This window comes from Saccostrea cucullata, unplaced genomic scaffold (genome assembly GCF_032062105.1).
Source record: "Saccostrea cucullata isolate Sc308-1 unplaced genomic scaffold, CSIRO_AGI_Scuc_v1 ctg134, whole genome shotgun sequence".
In the NCBI taxonomy this organism is placed as follows: domain Eukaryota; kingdom Metazoa; phylum Mollusca; class Bivalvia; order Ostreida; family Ostreidae; genus Saccostrea; species Saccostrea cuccullata.
The window spans coordinates 69,644-95,469 of NW_026927214.1; the positions used below are offsets into that span (position 1 = coordinate 69,644).

At 34.1% G+C, this 25,826-nt stretch overlaps 1 protein-coding gene across 1 annotated transcript in view; it reads left to right on the forward strand.

The window, feature by feature from the left end:
- LOC134273753 (piezo-type mechanosensitive ion channel component 2-like) overlaps positions 1-25,826 on the forward strand; it is a 57,059-nt gene that overhangs the window by 9,148 nt on the left and 22,085 nt on the right. Inside the window, exons 6-28 of the mRNA XM_062755972.1 lie at positions 628-1,086; positions 1,312-1,471; positions 4,361-4,588; positions 5,024-5,281; positions 5,532-5,667; positions 6,689-6,760; positions 7,494-7,550; positions 9,603-9,742; positions 10,453-10,601; positions 11,109-11,255; positions 11,477-11,568; positions 11,758-11,909; positions 12,158-12,331; positions 12,875-13,048; positions 13,668-13,868; positions 14,099-14,300; positions 14,777-14,875; positions 19,192-19,363; positions 21,309-21,494; positions 21,662-21,719; positions 21,873-21,975; positions 24,293-24,452; positions 24,681-24,844. Coding sequence (XP_062611956.1) covers positions 628-1,086; positions 1,312-1,471; positions 4,361-4,588; positions 5,024-5,281; positions 5,532-5,667; positions 6,689-6,760; positions 7,494-7,550; positions 9,603-9,742; positions 10,453-10,601; positions 11,109-11,255; positions 11,477-11,568; positions 11,758-11,909; positions 12,158-12,331; positions 12,875-13,048; positions 13,668-13,868; positions 14,099-14,300; positions 14,777-14,875; positions 19,192-19,363; positions 21,309-21,494; positions 21,662-21,719; positions 21,873-21,975; positions 24,293-24,452; positions 24,681-24,844 — 3,743 coding nt within the window. The remainder of the gene's footprint in view (positions 1-627; positions 1,087-1,311; positions 1,472-4,360; positions 4,589-5,023; positions 5,282-5,531; positions 5,668-6,688; positions 6,761-7,493; positions 7,551-9,602; positions 9,743-10,452; positions 10,602-11,108; positions 11,256-11,476; positions 11,569-11,757; positions 11,910-12,157; positions 12,332-12,874; positions 13,049-13,667; positions 13,869-14,098; positions 14,301-14,776; positions 14,876-19,191; positions 19,364-21,308; positions 21,495-21,661; positions 21,720-21,872; positions 21,976-24,292; positions 24,453-24,680; positions 24,845-25,826) is intronic.

Here is a 25,826-nt window from a genome sequence, read left to right on the forward strand (position 1 = left end):
GTAAATGCCACGCACCATACAGTGAAAATTAAATAAATAAGCTCAATATTAACTCCTTTATACAATATATTTTTCTCAATATCCAAAAAAAATTTTTCACTTGTGTAGAGAGGGTCCTTAATAAATTATGCCAGAATTATATATTAATGCACCACCAAGATAGAAAAATAAAATAGATCAACATATTTATGTTACATCTTAGTTTCAAAAACAAAATACTTACGTAGTATTTACTTGAGGACATGGCAAAAGTCAAAATTTGCAATTCAGTAGCACATTAAATATTTTTATTTGTCTTGAAAAAAGTTTTGGTACTGTAAATTTAATGATTTTGAAATAATGCTCTGTTGGCAATAAAAAATAAAAACTGTGATTTTGAAGTACCATTCAGGCAGTAAAAAGAGAATACTAATTGACACCAGATTTCTGAGTAACGTAAATATTAAATTTTTATTTACTCGCAAAAATATTAAAAATAAATTAATAAGAAAATGTAAACAAAGCAGTGGTAGTTCAAAATTTTGAAAATCGACATCGAATTCGCAAAATAAAATCGGGATTTTATTATTTTACTATATTAGAATTAATATTTCTGAGTACCGTATAATCGGGTTATTATATTTACAGACTGGATGGAGTTCCCTTTATCCACGTCCTGCGGTTGGCTGTGCTGGACGTGGTGGTCCTGGCTGTGGCCATTATTGTGTTTGTGTACTGTTATAAAGTGTTCAGTCCCTCCCGAGACTCGCTGTCCCCCGAGGACCTCCCGTCCATACAGTCAGGCTCCCAGAGGAGACGGTCTCAGAGACTACAGAGCTTCCTACAGTTTGTCGGGAATTTCATCGACGTTCTATTTTTAGCAGCCTGCGGTATTATTGTGCCATCGGTTGCCAGTGCTGTGTATTTTATATCATTTCTATTTATCGCCACCTGGTGGTCATTTTATCGGGGACTCGGACATAAATTTACCATTTTCCGAATCTGTGTTTTAATATGGAGTGGATTACATTTAGCTTTTCTTCATTTATATCAAATGCAACTTTTCCAAGAGGACTGGCTACCATCAAGAACATCTCTAGTGGCCAGGTATAATACGGAAAGCTAAAAAAAATGTCTCCTTAAATTAGAGGCCATTGTAATAAAAGTAGAAAAGATTTAAATGTATCATATATTACTTCATTGCTTAATAGAATGATTATTTCCCTTGCTCAGATAGTACACATGCTTTGAAATTCTAGATAAGTTCATAGAAAAAATGATGCGTAAAGAAATAATTTTTATATGAACAACATGATTTTTGCTTCCTTTTAGACTACTTGGCTTAACAGCTGTAATCAAAACGGATTGTGACAAACCCTGGTCTGTTGAGTTCCACGAGCCGTCAAACTGGCCTTTGTTTGTTAACCCGGCCCTTCTTGTTGCCCTTTACTTCAGTGTGGCCACAGAGACCAGGATTTGGAGAGGATCAGAGGTATGCAATTACACCCCAGGGCTGAAAACTTGGCCATTTTCTATAAGAATAAGCACTGTATTTAAGGCAATTCATTTCTTAATATTCATCATCATGCTTGATGGTTTTTATAAAATAAAATGTGTGTTTTCTTGTTTTAAACATAGATTTGTGCATGAGATTTTTAGAAATGTGTTATTTACTGTAAACATTGAAATCTTTGTGAAAGTATGTGTAATTTAAATGCAAAATGCTTTTGTAAAAAAATATTATGATATCTTTAATATAGAAAATATCAAAATGTGAGATTTGTCCTAATATTTTATAACGTCATATTATATCCAATTTCGGTATAAATATTTTAACAACAGATTCAAATAATTTGAGTAAAAAAAAAGTATATTTTTAAAATTAAGGATTTAGAACAGCAAAAAAAATCCAGTAATTTACTAATTTTCACTTTATAGATTACAGCCATACCTCTAATAAATCACGAAATAAAATTTACAAAATAAAGTATTGCTGAATTAATTAAAATGAAATCAGTATTTAAAAGATTGTTAATACATATGTGTCCTAGATGAGCAATAAAATTGTACTTTACATTCAGAAAACTTCTTCTACAAGCTTAAAAAATCCGTATAAACCAGGATCTGTATGAAAAATAATATGTCTATTTGTATTAAATTGAAAATACAATTTTTGTGTGCATGGCTTTGCAAAGAAACATGTTAAAGTTAAAAATCTTGTCAAAAGATACGTCAGAACGTGATGATGCTTCACTGTTGCAGAATTAATAGAGTCACATGGTAAATTAAAGAATTTGAAAACAATGACATTCTTATTCAAGCTATATTTGTACAATTGTTCGCAAACTAGGTGTTAAGTGTTATGGATATGTTTTTTTGAATGAAGAAGACGCTACAAACCGTGTTTGAAATTAAGAAAATTAGTATAATTTTAACAAACTTTCTCAACGTTGTCTTTGACGTTACAATGTTGGTTAACCGTGCTCCGAAGGTAACAAAACATGTTGGTTTAAATTTTGGCTAACATGGTCTATTTAATCAAATGGAAAAACTTCAACTTCGACACAATAAATGTTTATGTTTACGAAAATGTGTTGATCTATAATTTTAATAATTATATGACGATGGGAAGCATTGTATATTTTTGTATTATCAATTTCTTCTTTAATATTGTCAAACAAAAAATCTAAATGTTAGATATTTCCACAAATATCACGAAACTTTTCTATATTTACAGTAATTTGTTCATGTGTCCTAGATGGGCTTTTTGATGTTCAACCTATTCTCATGTGTGCATGGCTTTGCATGTTGTTTCAAAAATGGCAAAGAAATGAAAGTTGGTTTAACTCGAAGGTCAAAACGAGGTTTGGTGGAATTTTATGAAAAATCAACGTTGTATTATGTTTGATTTTTGTTTTGGTATATTTTGTTAATGTATCAAAAATACAGCACAATTTTTATTGGTAATGACAAGCAAAAAGCAATGAAAAAACAGTGGTTTAACTTTAAATAATTCATTTAGATAATCTTTATACAGAGTAATCAAAGATTTGGCCCCACTAATGCTTATTGAGTCATTTGCTTTGTTTGTACACTGTTGTGTTTTTGAAAGCATGGTTAGGACTTAGGAATTCTTGTATGTGCAGAAGGTAAATCAGCTTCAGTTCTAACTGACAATAATTTATGTTTAATAAAAAATTACTAACGCTTTTAGTTTATGGTCACAGTAAATATCATCTACATGTTTATTATGTATATGGCTTTGTATTTGTTAATATTCCTAAATTATAAATGTATTTACAAATACCCTATGTTATACCCAGGAAGGGCAACCAATAGCTTTTTGCACTGTTATCATCAATAATGTATGTGTTATGTATTTTAAATTAATTTTTGGCTGTTATATTTTGTAGAAAAAAGCTTTTAACTTTATTTTTTGCATGGCAAAATGTTGAGAAACAAGAAATTTAAACTGAAAACAAAAAGCGACACACATAGAATGAAATTCCACCAAAACATTTCTATATAATTTTAATAATAAGAAATTTATTTGCATTCTTTGGTTTATAGCCTAAATTTCACAACTTTTGAAATAAATGTATGATATGGTCTTTCTCAACAGCTATCTCAGAATTCTGACGTTTATAAATGGCTTGTTTCTTTTTGTTACAGATCTTAAGTCATTTGAAAACTTGTTGTCTTTGGATGTTGTTTTGTTTCATTGCATGAGAGATTTAATGTGTTCAGTAATTTCAAGGCAAATTCCTTTGTCAGGTTAATGGAGAAAATGCAAGTTTAAATTTATTTTCTTCTTTGCACTCTTAAAATGCATGCCTGCACTTAGCCTTTTATCTCAGATTATCAGATATACCTGCAATTGTTTGTTACATTCATAAGTGTTTTATTTCTTTTTGTATTTTTCTGTTAAGAACATGCATGAAGACAAGGTTTATTATATCATACTTTCCCCTAAAAGCTTGAATGAATATGTATTTGGTGTATTGTAAAAAGTCGGATTATTAAGGTTTAGAGAAACATTGACTGCTATTTATAGCTTGAGCTGGGCACTAGTCTTTAATAATCACGGAGTGAAGTTGTGTATGCAACATTCAAAATGGCCACTATTGCCATAGCAACTGAAGATATGATTCTTCATATTCTTTGTATCAGAATTTGTAAATGATTTCTTCAGAACCTCTACAAAGTCTACAAATACATAAAGAATTGTTATAAAAATGGACGGTTATTATGAGGTTAAAACAATATTTTCTTTGTAGATTTGTAGGTTTTAATAAATGATTAGTTATATATTATCCTAATTAGCTTTAGTTAAATGGGTACTCTAAATTCTGACCTCTTTAACTCCTTGATTTGTTGAAAGAGCCTGGTTGTGGAGGGAGAGAACCAGTCTTATGAGACATTCTCCTCGACCTCACAGCCTCGGGACAAGACGGATTCTCCCACCATGCTGGATTCTGATGAGGAGGATGGTGGATCAACCAAATCCAAACCCAGGAAGAAGAAAGCTAACGTCAAGAGAAACCCGGTGGCCTCCCTGTTTGTATTCATTATGAAACAAAGTTATGTCTTGTCCCTGATTGCAATGATGGTAGGTTGTATTTACCCTTAATATAAACTCTCAAACAGAGTATGCTCTGCTTAAAATAAAATCCACAAGAATTTAAAAAATAGTGCCATATCACCCTTTAGTCCTCACCTAATGGGGGAAATAATGTTATTAGCATAACATGGGGTCTGCATATACATGTATTTACTATGTTCTTATTTTAAAGTTGTTAATTATATGCTGAAATGTTGGATTTTTTAAAAAAGCTCACAAAATCTAATTTTAAGTTTATGTTGTTAAAGTTGTTATATGCTGAAATGTTGGTGTGGAGTAAATACTTTCTATGTCACACCTGATAATAAAACAAAGATTTTCATAAATATTTGCTATGATAGAAATTTACAGAAGAGACCTCGGAGTTAATGAATACTTTATAAATGTAATGATGATGATGATGGAAATCCTCTTGTTTTGTAGGCGTGGAGTATCACGTATCACAGTTGGATGACCTTTGTCCTGCTGTTGGCAGCCTGCTTTATCTGGATGGTCCCCCAGTCCCGGCGGGCGTGTCTCCTCTGCTCCCCCCTCATTGTCTTCTACGGGGAGGCCCTCCTCATCATACAGTTTGTGTACGGCATGAATCTCAAGGAACTACCGGAGGAAAGCAACGGAATCCAGCTGGCTGAGATCGGACTCAAGAAATTCAAATATCCCTGTCTACAACTGGCATTACAAGTATATATATGTATATTTAATTTAATGTTTGGAAAGCTAAATTTTATATTATCTGTAATTTAAATTGTTGAAAGCACTCCATAATTGTGCTTTTGGAGAATCTCATTAATATAAAGGAATATCCTGAAGAAATCTTACAAATAAGAAAATACCTTATAAAATCCAGAATATAGATTTATCGAATTGAACATTCGCCTATTGAGTGATATTTTATAAAGCAGCAGCATAATTTAGTTTTTATTTTGTCCAGATCCTGTTCACCAGTATGTTTTGGCTGACGATGAGACAGTTCATCCGAGAGAGGCGGCTCCTGAAGAAACCGGACAGAACTCAGGTACCACTGGACACCATCAACTCCGAGGAGGCTCCCCGCGGGTCGTGGTTCCGTAAGTATATCATCCGTGTAGCAGTTCTGATGTTGTAGATGTTGTAAAATTCCTCTTTTATTCTGTTGTTATTTATGGTTTTAGAGAGACATTATGCTGTTTATTTAAATATTACTGTGTGTCCAGAAAGTAGGACAAAGGCTTTATAAGGCCAAAAAAAATTAATCAATAGTTTCTCAGGCACCACCGCATCAGTTCAAAAACGGCCGCATTGATCAATTTTATTGACATATGAAAAGGGAAATAACTCAATTTTCTATTTTTCCAAGTTGAATAAGAAAATCAGTTTATTTAACTGTGTAAATTTATAGTATTTTATATTAACTTTTGTGTGTAACATTATTTAGAGTTGAATACATATTATAACTGATTTCAGAGAACAAAAACTAAGAATTAGTAGATTATTATCATTTTATTCAACAAATGACTTAAAGAAGGTTTAAAACCTGCTTCCAAAACAAAACAAATAAAAAAAAAAGCCTGCCTGCCGCATTGGATTTAGATTTTTTTGGCCTGAGAAACTATTTATTAATTTTTTTTGGCCTAAATAGAAGGCTATAGTGGTAAATATTGTTCAAGGGAGGTCACTGTCACCTTTTTTTTTAACTATTAAATATTTCCACTAATAGAAGAGAATTTTATTATTGTCAACTTCCCAATTTTTCATTGTAGTGCCCATTATTTACCACACTTACTCCAATGATTATATTTTTTTCATAACATTATCTTCATCTATTACTTTGTATCTCAAAGCATATGACAGATATTCCCTATCCTAAATGAATTAAGTCATAAAGTCATAGAACTGGGAATAAAGAAAATATCAACAGCCCTCAAAAATATGACCCCCAAAAGTCGTTTTTCACCTTCCCTTGACAATATTTACTAGAATGGCCCTTTTAATGCAATGTTTGGTGATTGGAAATGTGATGTAACAGGTTTGTGGGGGTGAAAAGTTGAAACTAATTTAATAATAGTTGTGACAGTTAGTGTAATGTTAACATTAAGAATTATCACACAGAAGGCTGGATAAGGCTGCGGGAATTCTCTGATCAGGAGGAGGGTGTAAGGGACATAACTCAGTCAGGAGCGTGTAAGACACTAACATTGAAATGGTGTAGGAAATTGGATTTGGAATTTACATATAACAAAAACAGCTTCTGCATGTTTTTGTTTTGTATTGTCCATGTTGAATTACACGTGTGAAATTAATTATGCTGCAAAGTCAAAATTAAAAAAAACAAATGTACATTTCAATTTATATGATGAATTGAAGGAAACACATCAGAAATTGGACTTGGTAACTAATTAATTTGAATTTTAATACAATCCGGCTTCAGTAATGAAAAAAAAGTGAATCAGGGGATGAAAGAAGTACTTTATGTATACTTAAATCTTTGAACTGCTTTATATTTCACCCATGTTTTACACTTAAATTGTTGGAAAATGCTATATTCATACTATAATCATTGAATTTCAAACTTCTTAAATATATCAATACACACTTTTTTTTTCTTTTGCATGATGGTATACAATCATACATAACAGTTGTCAGTGTATGTCAGATTTTCAGTGTTGAACCTTTGTTTTCAGTTTCTTTGTAACTTTAGCATATTTTGGTGAATTTTACTTTGTTTCTTAAATTGGAATAGATCATTTCTGCTATTATTTACTTTTTTTAATGCATGGACTAGGAAATTATCATTGTGATATTTAGATTTTAGCTGGTTTAATGATGCTTATTTATTTCTTTTTGTTTGCTTGTTTGTTTCTTTTTTAATTTTTCCCCCTGGGCTTTGATGTTGTACCACTTTTTTTGCATGTAGACATTCCAAATTTGGATGAGGTTGATGGATATGACAGTCACACAGTCAAACAGACAGGTATGCACAGACAACAGTGATATATTGTTTCAGCATTATTTATAGTTCTCAAGCATGTACAACAGCTTTCAAAATAACAAGTTTTGGGTCTTGCCTTCTCTGTGAAAATGGTCACTACTCAGAAGAACATAACACTTGCTTTTATATTTGAATGTAGAGACTTTGTAGCAAAAGTAGTCAATGTTTTAGTTGATGTGGAAATTGAACTATCATTGCCATTTCTAAAGAAATGTATGCTTTGAATAAAAAGTAACTATATGTAGTGGGGGTAATGTTTGATGGGACGTAGTAACACATTACTGACCAATAAATTTAATATCCACCTAAAACCTTGTTAAATATGACACACATAGATATGATAAAGCTAAATTTTTCATGTCAGTTTAGAAAAACCACATGCCATTTAAATTTTTTTCTATAGGTCATTCTGATGCAGTTAAAACAATTGGTAAAACTTGCAACTCTATATATTCTGCCTTTACTAACCATAGTTTCCTGAGTGGCTGTGAATAAAAAAATTACATACAATAATAAAAATACAGTGTAGTATGACAGGGTCTAACAAAACACATATATTTATGCTTTACTTCAAGTGAAGGCTGATATTTAACAATTTTGCAGTGGTTCACATCCATTTGGATTGACTTCATTGAGAAGCTATCTTCAAATTCAAAATTTTATCTTTATTTTCCACTACATTAAAGAGGTTTCTTTTTTATATTTATTCAAAATAAAAGTATATTATGATTACTGTATAAGATTTTAATTAATTTAATTAATGCTTATCACAGGTCCATTTTAATTAATTTGTGTGTAGCTACTGTTTACCTGTATTGTACCTGTCTTATAATCCTACCTGTGTTTTGTAGGGACATTAGAATCTACTACTCCACACAAAGATTGCCCATGACCTTTGTGTGTCGGGGATGACCTTGACCCAAGGTCATTTGGGGAAGTTCAAGGTCACTGGAAGAAAAATTTCATAATCATCTACCTTGTCCTATTTCTTCTCTTATGGATAAACTTGGTAGGTTCTCATTTCACACAAAGATTGCCCATGACCCAAGGGTGTGTATGATTGACCCAAGGTCATTTGGGGAAGTTCAAGGTCACTGGAAGAAAAATTTCATAAAGGTCCGGTCCATATCTTTCTTATGGATAAACTTGGTAGTTTGTCATTTCACACAAAGAGCCCATGACCCAAGGGTGTGTCCTGACCTTGACCCAAGGTCATTTGGGGAAGTTCAAGGTCACTGAAAGAAAAATTTCATAATTCGTGTCCGGTCCATATCTTTCTTATGATAAACTTGGTAGGTTCTCATTTCACACAAAAATTGCCCATAACCCAAGGGTTTGTCATGACCTTGACCCAAGGTCATTTGGGGAAGTTCAAGGTCACTGGAAGAAAAATTTCATAATTCTTGTCCGGTTCATATCTTTCTTATGGATAAACTCCATAAAGGGAGGCAAATCTCATTTCACACAAAGATTGCCCATGACCCAATATGTGTCATGACCTTAACTTTTAAGGTCATTTGGGGAAGTTCAAGGTCACTGAAAGAAAAATTTCATAATTCGTGTCCAGTCCATATTTTTCTTATGGATATACTTGGTAGATTCTCATTTCACGCAAAGATTGCCCATGACCCAAGGGTGTGTCTTGACCTTGACCTAAGGTCATTTGGGGAACTTCAAGGTCACTAGAAGAAAAAATTCATTATTCGTGTCCGGTTAATATCTTTCTTATGGATATACTTGGTAGGATCTCATTTCACTCAAAGATTGCCCTGACCCAAGGATGTGTCATGACCTTGACTCAAGGTCATTTGGGGAACTTCAAGGTCACTTGAAAAAAAATTTCATAATTCATGTTTGATACATATCTTTCTTATGGAAAAACTTATTTCTGAAAAACCCAGCGGGGGTATTTTGTCCCGTTTGGACAGTTCTAGTTTAATTAATGCTTATCACAGGTCCGTTTTAATTAATTTGTGTGTAGCTACTGTTTACTTGTATTGTACCTGTCTTATACTTCTACCTGTGTTTTTGTAGGTCAGTACCTGTGGAACCTCCTGTCTAAGTACTGGATCTTTGTGTGTACGGGGATGATGTTACTCATCTCTATTTACGAAGTCGTCGTCTTCAGAATCATCTACCTCGTCCTCTTTCTTCTCTTTATGTTGACCTTCCAGGTACGTATCATAAAATATAGGTCTAATCAAGGGAAGCAAATCTCTTTATATTGACTGTCCAGGTACTTATTAGATAATACAACTCCATAAAGGGAGGCAAATCTTCCCTCCAGTACATGTCATCAATAATACAGGTCAGTCAAGGGAGGCAAATCTTCTCTTTATGTTGATCTCCCATGTACATTTCAATATGTTGGTATACAATATTTTGATGAAATAATCTTTTAAGGTGGAGGTGGATATTTCTTAATCATCAGAATTATCAAGATATATAAAATACATGGTTACTGTCTTGAAATATAAGTGATATTTGGGTGAGGGTAAGAAAACGTGACACTCTTACGTTTTCACCGAGCCCAAAAATCTATATTTCAAGACAGTTATCATGTATTTTGTTTATCCTGCAACATATTTTTTACATTTGAACGCCCAAAACTAGCTATTTTCGACAGATTTAGGCACATCTCTGCAGTTGAAACTATGACACCATGGCGTAAACATTGCAATATATGTGACGTCACAATGCTTTTAGAACATCGGAATAGATGCACGAGACTTTATTAGGGCAGTGACTGGATAAAGCTTTGGTTTATTAGGTTACCTTTATTAGGTCAATGCAAGGGGTAGTTGCAGGATAAAAATGTATAGTGATTACTGTTGTTGTGTCTAACTTTTCTATATACATGACAGTTGTTATTTTTTCCCCCCAGATGAGCTACACCCTGTGGCGGGCCTCTATGTACGTGTTCTGGTGGGTCCTTATTGTCTACTCTATGATCATCCTCGTGATTGTCTACACTTACCAGTTCAAAGACTTCCCAGAATACTGGCACAACAACACAGGACTGTCATACCAAGTGTAAGTACTCACAGTCAGTACAACAACACAGGACTGTCATACCAAGTGTAAGTACAGACTGACTAGCATCATACAATAAAACATCACAGGACTGACATACCAAGTGTAAGTATACACAGTCTAAGGGCATATTGTTGATATATATTGAGCCATCCAATAGGCTTTGTCAGGATTATTATACATTTAAAGCACAATGAAGGAAGAAGTATGGTGTCAAAGGCTTCTAACATTCAACACTGACAATATTATAGGTTAGTTTAGAATTTTTTTTTCTGTTTTCAGTTTATCAGACGTCAGCCTGGAGCAGTTTGACACGGCCACCCTGTTTGTCTCCGACCCTAGCTTACTGATAGCTTACTGATCTTAATGACTTGTCTCTCTGTTTTCAGTTTGTCAGACATCGGCCTGGAGCAGTTTGACACGGCCACCCTGTTTGTCTCTGACTCTAGCTTACTGATAGTTTACTGATACTTTATTGATCCTAATGATCTGTCATTCTGTTTGTAGTTTATCAGACATCGGCCTGGAGCAGTTTGACACGGCCACCCTGTTTGTGAAGCTGCTGACCCCCACCAGTTTCCTGATTCTCATCATACTACAGGTCCATTACTTCCACAGCACCTTCCTCAAACTCAGCGACATCAAACATGTCAAGTTAGTATCTCTTTGCTGAGTCAAGTTAGTATCTCACTACTGTAATCTTCAAGTCATGTCAGTATCTTACTTTTATAAATAATGAGTCAATTTGGTATCTCACTGCTATAAAAATTACAGGTCAAGTTAAAATCTCACTGCTGTAACTTATAAGTAAGTTAGTATCTTTTACCCTAATGTTAACCCTGATGTGTTCACAAGATTTGTTGTATGTCTCACAGAACAGAGGAGACAGATGATAAACCATCAGAAGCTGTGACAACAGACACAGCAGGGGAGACAACTGACTCCGAACCTTCCATCATTAAAAAGGGTCAGTTACAGTCAGTCTCAATGTCTGACTCTAAAATCTTTGAAAGCAACATTTTTATCAGAAAAAAAATAAATGCTACAGGTGTTTCTATTTCAAACATAGATTCAGTGTTGTTCTGCCTAATGTATATCCTTAATATCAAATTAATAGAACTACTTCCTATGACTCAGGATTGTTTTTTTCAATCAGGGTTGAAAGAGAAGTTAAAATCACACACGATCGCGGTGTGGACTAAGTGTAGCGAGGTGTGGGCGGTGGTGTCTACGGTTCTGTGGAGGACCCTCGAGGTCCACTTTGTTAAACTGGTTCTCTTCACCATCTTCATGGTCAGCGTGAGTGAGGTAATGTCTCAGTTCATGTCAGTCTTGTAGTAAAACAAGACAAAAACAAGCAAGATAATATCTCAGTTAATCTCTGTCTCATCGTAAAACAAAATATACATGTATATGAGATTTGCCGGCATTTATTTAGCCAACACTGCAGTCTATAGAATTTTCAGATCTGAAATAATTAGGCAAAAGTTTATTGAGAACAGTTGTTTTAAATTCTTATTTGTATGGGTTTCTTTCAGTGATTAGTGTATTTGTAGGTATCTGCCATCGGAGGGGTGTTTGTCATTCTCCTGGGGATCTTAATGCCAATAATCCGGGGCTGGACGCTCATGTTACACCTGTGCAGACTTTGGACAGCTATTGCGATGGTGGCCAAGATGATTTATCAGCTCAGCATCATTGATAAGGAATACTGGAACTCCAACTGCACAGTAAGTCAAGACAGAGTCTATTACCATGTACTGTAAAATTACATATTTTTGTGGGTTCAAATTTTTGTGGTTTGAGGAAAAACTCTTGGTTCATTGGGATTTGATTTCGTGGATGACATATTGTTGAGTAGTTATGTATGTAACATTTAACATTTCCTGGTGGACATGAATTTGTGGGTCTCTTCATACCTCAAAAAGAACAAAAATTTGTGATTTCACAGCACTGTATAGGGCCTGTGTTATTTTCGCCCTTTCATACATGCAAATATTTTTGCCCAGTTGTAAATTCGCCCAGTCTTGGTTTTGTTTAAGAAATTATACTGTACTTTTTTTAATTCACCTCGTTTTAAATTCGCCCAAATGAAGATAAGGCGAAAGAGGCAAAAATAAAACGGGGTGAAAATTTCCCTGTATACAGTATACAAACATATACAATATTGTCATATCAATTTAATTTATCTCTGTATAAGATTTAATTTTAATTTTTGTGAATTATTTCTATGTGTTTATTATGTATTGAAGTTCTGATTCTGTGATTTTTAGATCATCAAAGATAGCATAAATACAACAGTACCTCCTCCGACTAATGGCAGTAATACATCTATATACATGTATGAACTTGTGCCGTCAACTTTGGATCCGTTTGGTAATGGAACAGTAAACAACGCTGTATGGGTCGGCCTGGACAAAGCCGGGGAATTCTCTTCTTATCTCAAGGTTAGGAGAAATCCTACAGATCTGTCACTTATAAGTTATCCTTATTTATATTAATGAACATATAATTTTTGGTATATCCAACAAAAATTACATATACATCCAACAATATGAAAATACCAAGTTTGAGACATATTTCATCATGGACTGACATAGTAATGGTCTGAAAGGATTTACCATTACACATTCAATTGGCAGACAGAAAGATGAAAAAACAGAGAGACTCACATTCCATTGTATCCCATAGGCCTCTCATTTTATTATCTCTGAATGTAAATTGGCCTTTTCTGAACTACATCTTGATTCTAGTGGTGCTGGTTTTTGAGCGAGTGATTTATTTTTCAGAACTACATCTTGATACTAGAGGTGCTGATTTTTGAGCGAATGATTTATTTTTTCATAACTACTTCTTGATACTAGTGGTGCTGATTTTTGAGCGAGTGATTTATTTTTCAGAACTACATCTTGATTCTAATGGTGCTGATTTTTGAGCCAGTGATTTATTTTTCAGAACTACATTTTGATTCTAGTGGTGCTGATTTTTGAGCGAGTGATTTATTTTTTCAGAACTACATCTTGATACTAGTGGTGCTGATTTTTGAGCGAGTGATTTATTTTTCAGAACTACATCTTGATTCTGGTGGTGCTGATTTTTGAGCGTGTGATTTTCTACAGACAGACAAGGAGACGGCTCTATACTGGGATTGCAGACATTCCTAAGGGGGTTATATTTAATGACACCCACCGGGAAAACGCTGACAAAAACCTCCTCAGCTGTGCCAAGTATTTTGCCAACTACTTCTTCTATAAATTTGGATTAGAGGTTTGTTTTCTTGTGTATGGTGAAAAAAAAGAGTAGGAAAATTTAAATACAATATTCATTGAAAGGATTTAGGAATCAAAAATTATATGAGGTGAAATGTAATCGTTCCCAGAAAGGAGAAGATGTAATTTTTTTTCTCATTGCTGTGTGTCTAACATTGTATTTTATTCTGTTGTATAAATTGAATTAGTTACATGTAAGTCTATACATGGACTTGTTAACATTTTCAGATCTGTTACATTATGATGGCTATAGTGATCTGTGTGCGGGTGGATGCCTACAGTGTTTTGTACGCCATCTTCTTAGGTATATTGCTGCTACTGAATCGACACAAGAACGCCATTGTCTGGCCGATATTCACCATCGTACTCACAGTACTGTTACCTGTGCAGTACGTGTTCTGTTTGGGGTTCCCACCTGGTGCCTGTATAGGTAATATTTTATCACATACATTCTGTGATTTAAAAACTGAAAAAAGTGCGAAGTAAAAGATTATGGTTTTAGGTTTTAATTTTTTTATGAACAAGAACATTGAATATTTCAGAAAATTTCAAATTTCTCTGTCAGTAAGACCAAATAATAAATGATCTGTAAATTTTTGTAAAAAAAAAAATGATGCATGAAAGAATTGATTTGTGAGTGAATACAGTTAAACTCGTTTAGTACGAACACGGATATTGCGAATTCACAGATATAGCGAAGTTATCTTGGATCCCCAGCTACATAAATTTAAAGAATTCCTTATACAGATATAACGAATTATAGATATAGCGAAGTAATTTCACAGGTCCCAGTGACTTCATTATAACCAAGTTTTACTGTAGTGTTATCTGAAAAATCCAACTGCAGTTGTGCAGTTGGGAGTTGATTTAATTATTGTTAACTTCTGTATATTATGATGGTTACAGAGTATCCATGGAATTTTGACACAGAAACAGAGAAGAACTTGGAAAATTGGTTGTACCTTCCAAATTACTTCAACCCACCAAATGTGTATAAGCTTATAGGTAAATAATTCAAAACAAAATACAAAATCCACTAAATGTGGATAAAACATATAGGTACATGAATCAGAAACAAAGTAAACAAAAACCCAAATTGTATAAGCTCAGATGTTAATCATAGCATGATTGTACCTGTAAAAAAACACTATTAAGGTTATCCGATCCTCAGGTTCTGAAAATCAGGCTTTGAGTAATTGAAAATGCCCACAAAGATGTCTCTAAATTCTCAAATTAAAATGTATTTACCCACGGTGTTTCTTTAAACTTCATCTTCAAATTTAATCATATTATATAGGGAAAATTTGAAAATCTCAAATAATTTTTCAGGAAATGCGATTTGAACTACCTTCTGCATATTTTTGAATTGATAATTGATCAAGAAATACATATTAGGAATAAAAATCATAGGTATCCAGGCTTTTAAAGAAAACTGCATGAATTTTACACTTATTTGGACTTAACTTTCTCCTACTTACTTCCATTGTTTCATAATGCATAGTGTATGAAGTGTTTCCTTTCAAAGAAAACACCGTAAATCACTTCTAATTTCAAATCATGCTTATAAACATTGGTAACTAAGGTTAAATTAAAAGAAATTTGTTTTTTTTAAAATATGCAAGTTTTACTTAATTTTATGAGGTACAAATGTCAACTTTTTTAATACCGTTTGTTAAAACTTTAAAGAACATTGAATCACACGTACAGGCATAAAATGAAAATTGTTGCATGAAAAAATTTCAATTTCAAGCTTTATTTTAAGACTTTTTGAATTAAATTAAAAATTAAAGAGTTATCCTTCCTGGCTGAGGATCGTATATCCTTAAAAAAAACAATAATATTGAATAAAATTTCAAACTCAGAGACATAAATCAGTTTTCTGAACAAAAATTTTGCTTCAGAATGCTTGTTTTCAAGGATTAAATTTTTCATTGTTTGAGGAAAAAAATATTCATTCTTGGGGATTTTATTTTGTATGATACAGTAGTTTGAGTTTATTTCTTGGAGGATACAAATTTGCTGTTAATGTGGAATCATTTCAATTTTTGGCATCAATGTTCTTGGGCAAGGAAAATTTTACTGTTCATGGGAACGTAATTCTGTGCTTACTTGTTAGCTCACCTGAGCCGAAGGCTCAAGTGAGCTTTTCTGATCAAAATTTGTCCGTTGTCTGTCGTCGTTGTCGTTGTCGTCGTTGTTGTCGTCGTAAACTTTTCACATTTTCATCTTCTTCTCAAGAACCACTGGGCCAATTTCAACCAAACTTGGTACAAAGTATCCTTGGGTGAAGGGGATTCAAGTTTGTTCAAATGAAGGGCCACGCCCTTTTCCAAGGGGAGATAATTATGAATTTGTTAAAAATTAATGGCATTTTAAAAAAATCTTCTTCTCCAGAACCGCTGGGCCAGGAAAGATGAAACTCATGTGGAATCATCCTCAGGTAGTGTGGATTCAAGTTTGTTCAAATCATGACCCCCGGGGCAAGGGTGGGGCCAAAATGGCCGACCCTAGTTTTACATAGGAATATATAAGAAAAATCTTTTAAAATCTTCCTCTCAAGAATAACAAAGCCATAATTGATCATATTTATTTGAAAGCATCTTCAGGTAGTGTAGATTCAAGTTTGCTCAAATCATGACCCCCTGGGCAAGGGTGGGGCCAAAATGGCGGCCCCAAGTTTTACATAGGAATATATAGGAAAAATCTTTAAAAATCGTCTTCTCCAGAACCACTGGGCCAGGAAAGATGAAACTCATGTGGAATCATCCTCAGGTAGAGGAGATTTAAGTTTGTTCAAATCATGACCCCCGGGGCAAAGATGGGGCCAAAATGGCCGACCCAAGTTTTACATAGGAATATATAGGAAAAATCTTTAAAAATATTCTTCTCCAGAACCACTAGGACAGGAAAAATGAAACTCATGTGGAATCATCCTCAGGTAGTGTAGATTCAAGTTTGTTCAAATCATGACCCCTGGGGCAAGGGTGGGGCCAAAATGGCCGACCAAAGTTTTACATAGGAATATATAGGAAAAATCTTTAAAAATCTTCTTCTCCAGAACCACTGGGCCAGGAAAGATAAAACTCATGTGGAATCATCCTCCGGTAGAGGAGATTTAAGTTTGTTCAAATCATGACCCCCGGGGCTAGGGTGGGGCCAAAATGGCCGACCCAAGTTTTACATAGGGATATATAGGAAGACCTTTTAAAATCTTCTTTACAAGTACTTCAAAGCTATGATTAGTGATATTTATATGGAATCATCCTCAGGTAGTGTAGATTCTAGTTTGATCAAATGATGAACGCCTGGAGGGGTGGGTGGGAGTAAATTCAAGCCTGATGTGCTCAGGTGAGCGCTGTGGCCCCTGGGCCTCTTGTTTAAATATCGAATATTGGTCCACCACAAACAATGAAGATTCTGCAGTATCTTCAAACTATGAAAAAAAAATTAAGCTCACAATAATATTGATTTCACAGTTTTACATTTTCCAGGTAAGTGTTATAATTAAGAAATAAATAACAAGTTTATAAACTTCAATGGGAATTGATTTTTAGTCACGTGATCAAATCCTGTGAAGGCCGAAGGCCTTCTCATAAGATTTGATCACGTACCGACCCACTTCAATTCCCATTGAAGTTTATAAACTTGTTATTTATTACTTATATATACATTTGAGACAGACAATTGAATATTTTCGAATTTAAATTATTGCACTAACCGTCCGTCGTAGATTTTGAAAAATGACGCAAGGTGTAAATCGGCTTGCATGGCTGTTACGCTTTGAATTCATTAGGCTAAGGAATCTATTTCGAAGGGAACATTTGTGAAAGGCTACTTGTGATCAGTAATAGTGAACAGATTGTTGTCTGAGAATATTTTATTCGTGAAAAATGATAATCGATGCTGAAAAGACACATGAAACACGTCCGAAGTTTGATAATAAAAAGTTGGAGGAATTTCGGTCGCTGGAAAGGGATGGATGGATCCGATGGATTGAGACACTTATCCGAGCCAGTTAATTTGCAATTTGATCAAAAACATTCCACGGTTTCAGTAACCAAAGGCATACTTATCGTAAAACACTGATAAACACGGGGACACTGGCGACAGCTTTACATTGAACTACGAAAACGCCGAGGTGTTTGGCAGCTGTTCATGGCATGACTGCAAACTGCTGGATATTTTCCAACAGATTTACACATTTATCGTGAGTAAAATTTAAAGATAAAATAAAAGTTTATCATGAAAACTTAACCAAAGGTCTATCCAAAAAATAAGGATGAACGTTAGAGACTGTGCAGCTGACAAAAGTGAAGAAAAATGTAAACAAACGCTAGGCTCCTAGTTTTCTCTATGTACACAGATCGAATCGATAGCCCAAAAACTGTATGAAATAATTGTTTACATTTAAAATAAAATAATTATTATTTTACTTGCTTATTTTATTCATTTTTTTCCTGTAAAGCAAGTAGAGCACGTCATTTTATAATTTATGTACCGGTAGATATTATTGCGCCATGTGATTAGGTCACGTATTGACCTCTGACCTCTGACAAACTTCATACAGAATTGAAGATATTTTCTCTCTGTATGTTTATATAATGGAGAGATACCACAAATGTATATATAGCTTATTAAATTTTACCATTGAAAAGAAATAATGACATTCAGATAGAAAGAACCTATTCTATGAGGTATCGTTATATGTAGTATCACCATGTATTGCTAGATAAATATAAGGACCTAAATTCAGTTTTGTTAAGTATTCCGTGCTGTTGTAGGGGACTTCTCCCTGCTGCTGTTTGTGTGTCTACAGGGACACATGTTTATAATGTAAAGTTTTGTTTTACAAGTATTCTGTGCTGTTGTAGGGGACTTCTCCCTGCTGCTGTTTGTGTGTCTACAGGGACACGTGTTTATAATGTAAAGTTTTGTTTTACAAGTATTCCGTGCTGTTGTAGGGGACTTCTCCCTGCTGCTGTTTGTGTGTCTACAGGGACACGTGTTTATAATGTAAAGTTTTGTTTTACAAGTATTCCGTGCTGTTGTAGGGGACTTCTCCCTGCTGCTGTTTGTGTGTCTACAGGGACACGTGTTTATAATGTAAAGTTTTGTTTTACAAGTATTCCGTGCTGTTGTAGGGGACTTCTTCCTGCTGCTGTTTGTGTGTCTACAGGGACACGTGTTTATAATGTAAAGTTTTGTTTTACAAGTATTCCGTGCTGTTGTAGGGGACTTCTTCCTGCTGCTGTTTGTGTGTCTACAGGGACACGTGTTTATAATGTAAAGTTTTGTTTTACAAGTATTCTGTGCTGTTGTAGGGGACTTTTTCCTGCTGCTGTTTGTGTGTCTACAGGGACAGGTGTTTAGAACTGAGGCTCAGTTCCACAAGGATTCAGAAGCGAGGTATGGGGGAGGTAGTAATGAGGATATACTGCCAGAAGTGGAGGCCAACCTGCCTATCCCTGTCGCTGACTTTACCACTGTCAGGGAGTAAGTATCACTCATACACAAATGTTAAATCTGTCTATAAATACATGTACTTGTACTGTATGCTTTTATCTATTCTGTTTGTGTGCGTAAGACTTATATTTAGAGGTCAAACCTGTCTAAAAATGCTGGTGCTGTATGCTTATATTGATTCTGTCTTTGTCATAATCAGTTTGTCAGGGATTAAAGGACACAATTTATTTTTTAATTTAATAAGTTATTGCTTTTGTAATGTCTTTTTGTATATGTGTAATTAGCAATGTAGGGAGTGGGATTTTTGTTGTTAAATAACCAAACATTAATGAAATGTATTCTTATAAAACTTGTGCAAACACAGCCATAGGAGGTACGTATTACATGGAGTGTGATTTAGCCTAATTGTCTGATATCTTTGTCCATACAGCTTCAGGGTTGGATACCATTACTGTAGACGTACTTTTTTCCACGGGGTCATAATTCCGCGGAATTTCAATTTCTGTTTAATCCGCGGGTAGAAAATTACGTGGATTTCTTAGACTGTCACCATATGCATTACATTTATATTAAGTACGCTTGGACAAATTTCCGCGGAAAAATTGTAACCCCGTACATAGCATAAATTAAAACCACGTGGAAAAAAGTACTTCTACAGTATTATTTATCAAATGATGCAGTATGTTTTAACATACTGTTGATGCCAACTTCATGTTAGCCAGTGTTAATCTATGTATATTTATTAATTTAGTTTTGAATAGCTAAGGATACATAATTACTTATGTATAAATTTACTTGGGCACCTTTGAATCCTTGGTATGTTACCGGTCAACAGGGGATGCTCACTCCTCCTAGGCACCTGATCCCAATCTCTAGAATTTCTAGGGGTCCTTTTTTATACCTTCTTCATTTCAGACCAGTTACTGTTCATTTTTCTTCACCTTTTACATAGATAATTGCCTCCCTTTATCTGAGTTTCTCTCTATAAAAGACATACATAGTCCTGTGGGGTTTTTTTATAAATAGATTTCCTTTAAACCAAGATTTCTTTACGACTAAGTTCTTTGTAACGAAGTTTTACTGTACATCTATCAGAAGGAAACAAAGTGATTTTTTTTGAAAATGATTAAGATCTTTGGTATCCAACCCTATTTCAGCCATCAGGGTCAAGTTTATGAAGCAGCCAGGCTTGGCAATGTTCCAGATTTCAATATCTAATAATGAGAGCTTTTAAAAATGGTAAAAAAGCAAGCCCTATTTCAACACAGTTTATGTCCAAGTGTGTTTTACTGTTACATGTGTGTTTCTTATGTGTGATGTCTTTTGAGATCTTACTTTTCTTCGTTTGATTAAAACCTGCACAATTCCATTCCAATGATTTGTACAGAGTACATAATAATGTATTGATGATTTTTATACTACATGTAGTTCACTTTCAACATACCCAAGAGTCAAATACATTTGAAAATGTGCACTAGAGTGCATTACTACAGTATTGTAAAGTCACTTATTTCTAAGACTTTAGATATTTGAGATGGAAAAAAATACCCCCCAAGAAAAATAGTTATTCCACAGTACATGAATCTTTTTTTTGCATTTGTAGTTATATGTTATTGAGGACAAGTTAGTTATTTTACGTTATATGAACACAAAGGATTACATTTGTTTAAATTGACATTTTAATAGCGGCTAAGCCTTATATCTCCTTGTTGTCCAATTTTGTTGAAAAATTCTGTTGTAAATTTGCATGACACATGTGTTTTAAAAGGAAACAGCTAAATATGTGCATGTAATATACAAAAATATTAACAAATTAACACTTAAATGTTACATAGCCAAATTAGATAATTTTTTTCTTTTGTTTTGTTTTTTTTTTTTTGCTGCCTCCTTCCAAATTTTGATGTTGTAGATGTAGTTGTTTTATTCAAGTACCCTAAGAAGTATCTGAAAACTGATGTTTTTGTTCTATTTTTAGATCCTACCTGGACGTCGTTAAGAGCGGTTTCTTTTCGTACATGTACTGGGTGACCCTGTTCATCATCTTTCTGGCCGGCACCAATCGAATCAACCTGTTCAGCATGGGCTACATCATCGGGGCTCTGTGTTTCATGTGGTACGGACAGGAATTCATTCTAAAACCACTCAGAAAGATCAGAAGAAGGTACACACTACTGTCATAGTGTCTACATATAAAGTATTAAAACATCACTACATGTATTTAATAAAAATAGGGAACATTCGATCAATGTTAATTTAAGATTGTTGTCTTGAATCTCATGAAAACTCATGTGTCATGCAGGCTTTCTTATTTTTAAATTTTCCTTGCAGCTGGAACACATTCCTGGGCTACACAGTCATTGTGATATTCCTGAAGGCTTCGTTACAGGTACAGCTAACCAGCATTCTCTATACATGCTGTAAGAGCAAAGCGTGTTTGTGGCACAGAAGAACATTCAATGCTTACAAAAAAAAAAATCAAAATTAGTTGTCAGAGTTTTGTTGCTTTTAATAGATGTAACTGATGATTAATTTTATTTAGCTGCTGGGCTGTGTTTACATTGACTACCTGTACAACAATCACTGCTGGTTGGTTCAGCTGCTGGGACTCACCTGTCTATCTCCCTCCATCATGTATTCACCAGGTAATTGTCTAAAAATCTTAAAAGGAGTTGTCTTTATCTGTTTAGAATTTTATGACACTTGAGTGATAAAAGTAGGGGTGTGCAATATTACCGGTATATCGGTATATTGCGGTATTATCCACCACGATAATATATCGCGATATGAAAATCAGATACCGGTATTTCACGATATTTATAAAAATATATAAAAACCTCCTTTATTATAGAAACTGTTAAAATAAAACTGGAAACTTCTAAGTCTTTGTCTTTCTCGTTGGTCAGTTTCGTTCGGGAGAGAGAAAGAGAGAGGAGAGAGAGAGGGGGTGGAAGCTTTTAATTCACTGTTGCAGTTTTGAATATCTTACTTTGAAATAAAATTTCTAATCAATAAGACTTTAAAATAAAATTTATAAGGAAGAAAATATATAAAACATTTTACAGGGTGCATACCATATGCATTGCGGTTCTCAAAATCTCACATTGAATCTACACGATCGACATCGCGGTGAAATGTCAAGTTCAGTATACATGTACATATTACAAGTAAATGGTCATCCATGTTTTCACTTGTAGCAGTGTTGTTTTAATTAATTTTAATAACTTTCATGCCATTTTAAACACCTTATGCTATAGCAGGAGCATGTATGTATTAAACAGACCATTTCCTGATTGTACGTCTTGATGTGAAATTAGGTCGGGTTAGACTAAATTACCAAAACGCACGAAAAGAGGTCACAATTTCTTTCTGGTTTTTAAATTCTATTTTGTAACCACAATAAAATTATTTTCATATAGGCCTAAAATGTATATTGTTTTAATCTTTAATAACATTTTATGCTACTTCATTACCCCCCCCCCCCAAAAAAAAATTCAATGAAAAAAGATTATATAATCTGTAAAAATTTTTATTTCAATGTGAAAATTCTCCAAGAGAGTTCATCTTATTTTACTATTTTACCTGGAATTTGATTAAAAGTAAAGTGTTAATTTGGTGTGCAATCAATTTCTTGTCCCTCCTCCCGCTTTTAAACTTAAAGATAAATTCAAATAGTCTTTGAACTTGACAGCATTTCAAACATTCTGCTCAAATTTATTAATGATAATTAATCTACAATATATTGCAATATATTGCAATATTCAAAGTAAAATATTGCAATATATCGCAATATGGTTTTCCTTCGCAATACCCAACTCTAGGTAAAAGTGACAGATACACTAACTGGTTTTCATCATAATAGTGCATTTTTTTAAAAAAACAAAATAATTTTTTTTTAAAAAAGAATTCTAATGCAGAACCCATTTTAACTAATTTTCTAGCATAGCATCTAAGGACAAAGGAAATAAAACAAATGTGTATTTGATGGTCTTAGTCCCCGTGGAGTTTCTCCACCTTGGCCAATGGGTCTCTTGTTTTTCAGAAGTAAAACTTGCTAAAATATAAATGCTACACAGAAAATAATGTAAAGAGCTAGCTTGTGTTTGTTGATGTTTTTGTTTGAAATGACCAGATCATTTTATGTTTTTTTTTTAAAAAGTTAACTTTATTAATGATTATTGATATTTTGCAGCAGAGTTCACTATTATTGATCAAGGTTTGTTAAAAATAGTCTTAAAAAATGCAGTTCACTATTGCTTAAACAGAGCTAGGCTAATCACTGTGAAAGTTGAAAGAGCTTTTATTTGTTCATATTAAAGCTAAAGGCTATTCAGTTTCAAGGAATTTCACCATTGTTTGCTTTTATTTTGTGGAATTATAGCCTTAGATTTGATTGTGGAAACTATAAACAGAGATTTTATTCTTTGGGTCTGTAGCTATTGAGCTTAATTTCAGTGTTTCAATTTTGATTGATAAAGACCTGTTTGTCAAGTTTAAGTTGTTGACCAGTAATTAATCACACCCCACCCCTTCTTCCCCTCCCTTCCATTACTCTAGAACAATTTTTTGGAATGAATTTAGACTTCATTTCACTGGTGACCTATACTTAAAGAAGAGCTATGATCTTCTCTCTTGTTGTCAAAGGTTCTTCTTTAACAATTGTTGAAATTTGGTTACTTTTATTAGTCTTGTCAGGGCACTAAGTTGATTTTAAATGATTGATAGAAATATATTCCATACTTTGCACAGTGTTCTTTCTATAAGTCTTCCTGAAATTATCCCAATCTTTCACATCTCCGCTTGTCGTAATCATGCACTGCTGTATTCCAGCCATAAACAACACACTCCACAAATAGATCATCAGTTTTTAAATGCATAAATTAGAAAAACAACCAAGATTACGAGTGTAGGGAATAACTCTCTAATTATAACTTTATAAAGACCAATCAGTATGCTTTACAGGTGGCAGTGGTTTTGAGTGTAAGGTGGAGATAGACGATTCAGGACTGAGCTGGGACGTGGTTTGTTTAACGTTTCTTCTCTTACAATTACGGATCTACAAGAGTCACTACTTCCGACACATCGTGGCCAGCGCGGAAGCCCAGAATGCACTAGCTGCCAGGTACTCACCATTATAGGCCTTATAATCTACACCTGTATTGTATTATACGTCATTTTTGTGTTGGATTTCGAGTTTAACAGACACATTGGAATTACTTTGTGTAATGTGTATATCTTTCAGTCTGTTTCTACCAAAAATATCTAAAGCCTTATTTTATTTTATTTCATCAACCCAAATCCCCTTGAAATTATAGAGATTTCCTATTTACATTCATTTTGTTTTTCACAGGGGAGCTCAACTTATCAATGAGATCCTGATAACCCGAGTCCAGGAACAGAGAGAGGATGAGAGAAAAGTCCTGGAGAATATCAAAAAGAAAATGGAGTTTCTCCGGCAGAAAAAGTTTCAAGGAAGCACCAGAAACTTCCTGGAACCAGATGAACATTTTCAAGGTAAAACTGACTTTCAAAGAGTTGGGACAAAATGCTTATCTCCAAGAAGCAAGTAAATAAGGAAATTCATATGTCGGTGCCTCTCACGTTGAATAGAAAAGATTGAAAATATACACATGAAATTTTGGCTCGCCTGAATCAAAGGCTTAAGGAGAGCTAATCTGATCACCTGTCATCTGTCTGTCTGTTTATCTGTTATCTTTTCACATTTTTGACTTATTCTTTAGAGCTTCTGGACAATTTTCAACCTAACTTACCATCAAGTGTTGTTGAGATAAAAAAAATTCAAGCTTAATTAAATAAAGGATCATGTCCTCTTTAAAGAGGAGTTCATCAAAAAAATGAGATGAAAGTGTGAAGTTATTGTCTGTATAATTGTATTATAGCGATCCGTTCCGGAGACTACTACCTGTTTGTTGTATTATAGCGATCCGTTCCGGAGACTACTACCTGTTTATTGTATTGAAGCGATCTGTTCCGGAGACTACTACCTGTTTGTTGTATTATAGTGATCCGTTCTGGTGACTACTACCTGTTTGTTGTATTGTAGCAATCCGTTCTGGAGACTACTACCTGTTTGTTGTATTGTAGCAATCTGTTCCTGAGACTACTACCTGTTTGTTGTATTGTAGCGATCCGTTCTGGTGACTACTACCTGTTTGTTGTATTGTAGCAATCTGTTCCTGAGACTACTACCTGTTTGTTGTATTGTAGCCATCCGTTCTGGTGACTACTACCTGTTTGTTGTATTGTAGCAATCTGTTCCGCAGACTACTACCTGTTTGTTGTATTGTAGCAATCCGTTCCGGAGACCATTACCTGTTTGTTGTATTGTAGCGATCCGTTCTGGAGACTACTACCTGTTTGTTGTATTGTAGCGATCCGTTCTGGTGACTACTACCTGTTTGTTGTATTGTAGCGATCCGTTCTGGTGACTACTACCTGTTTGTTGTATTGTAGCGATCCGTTCTGGAGACTACTA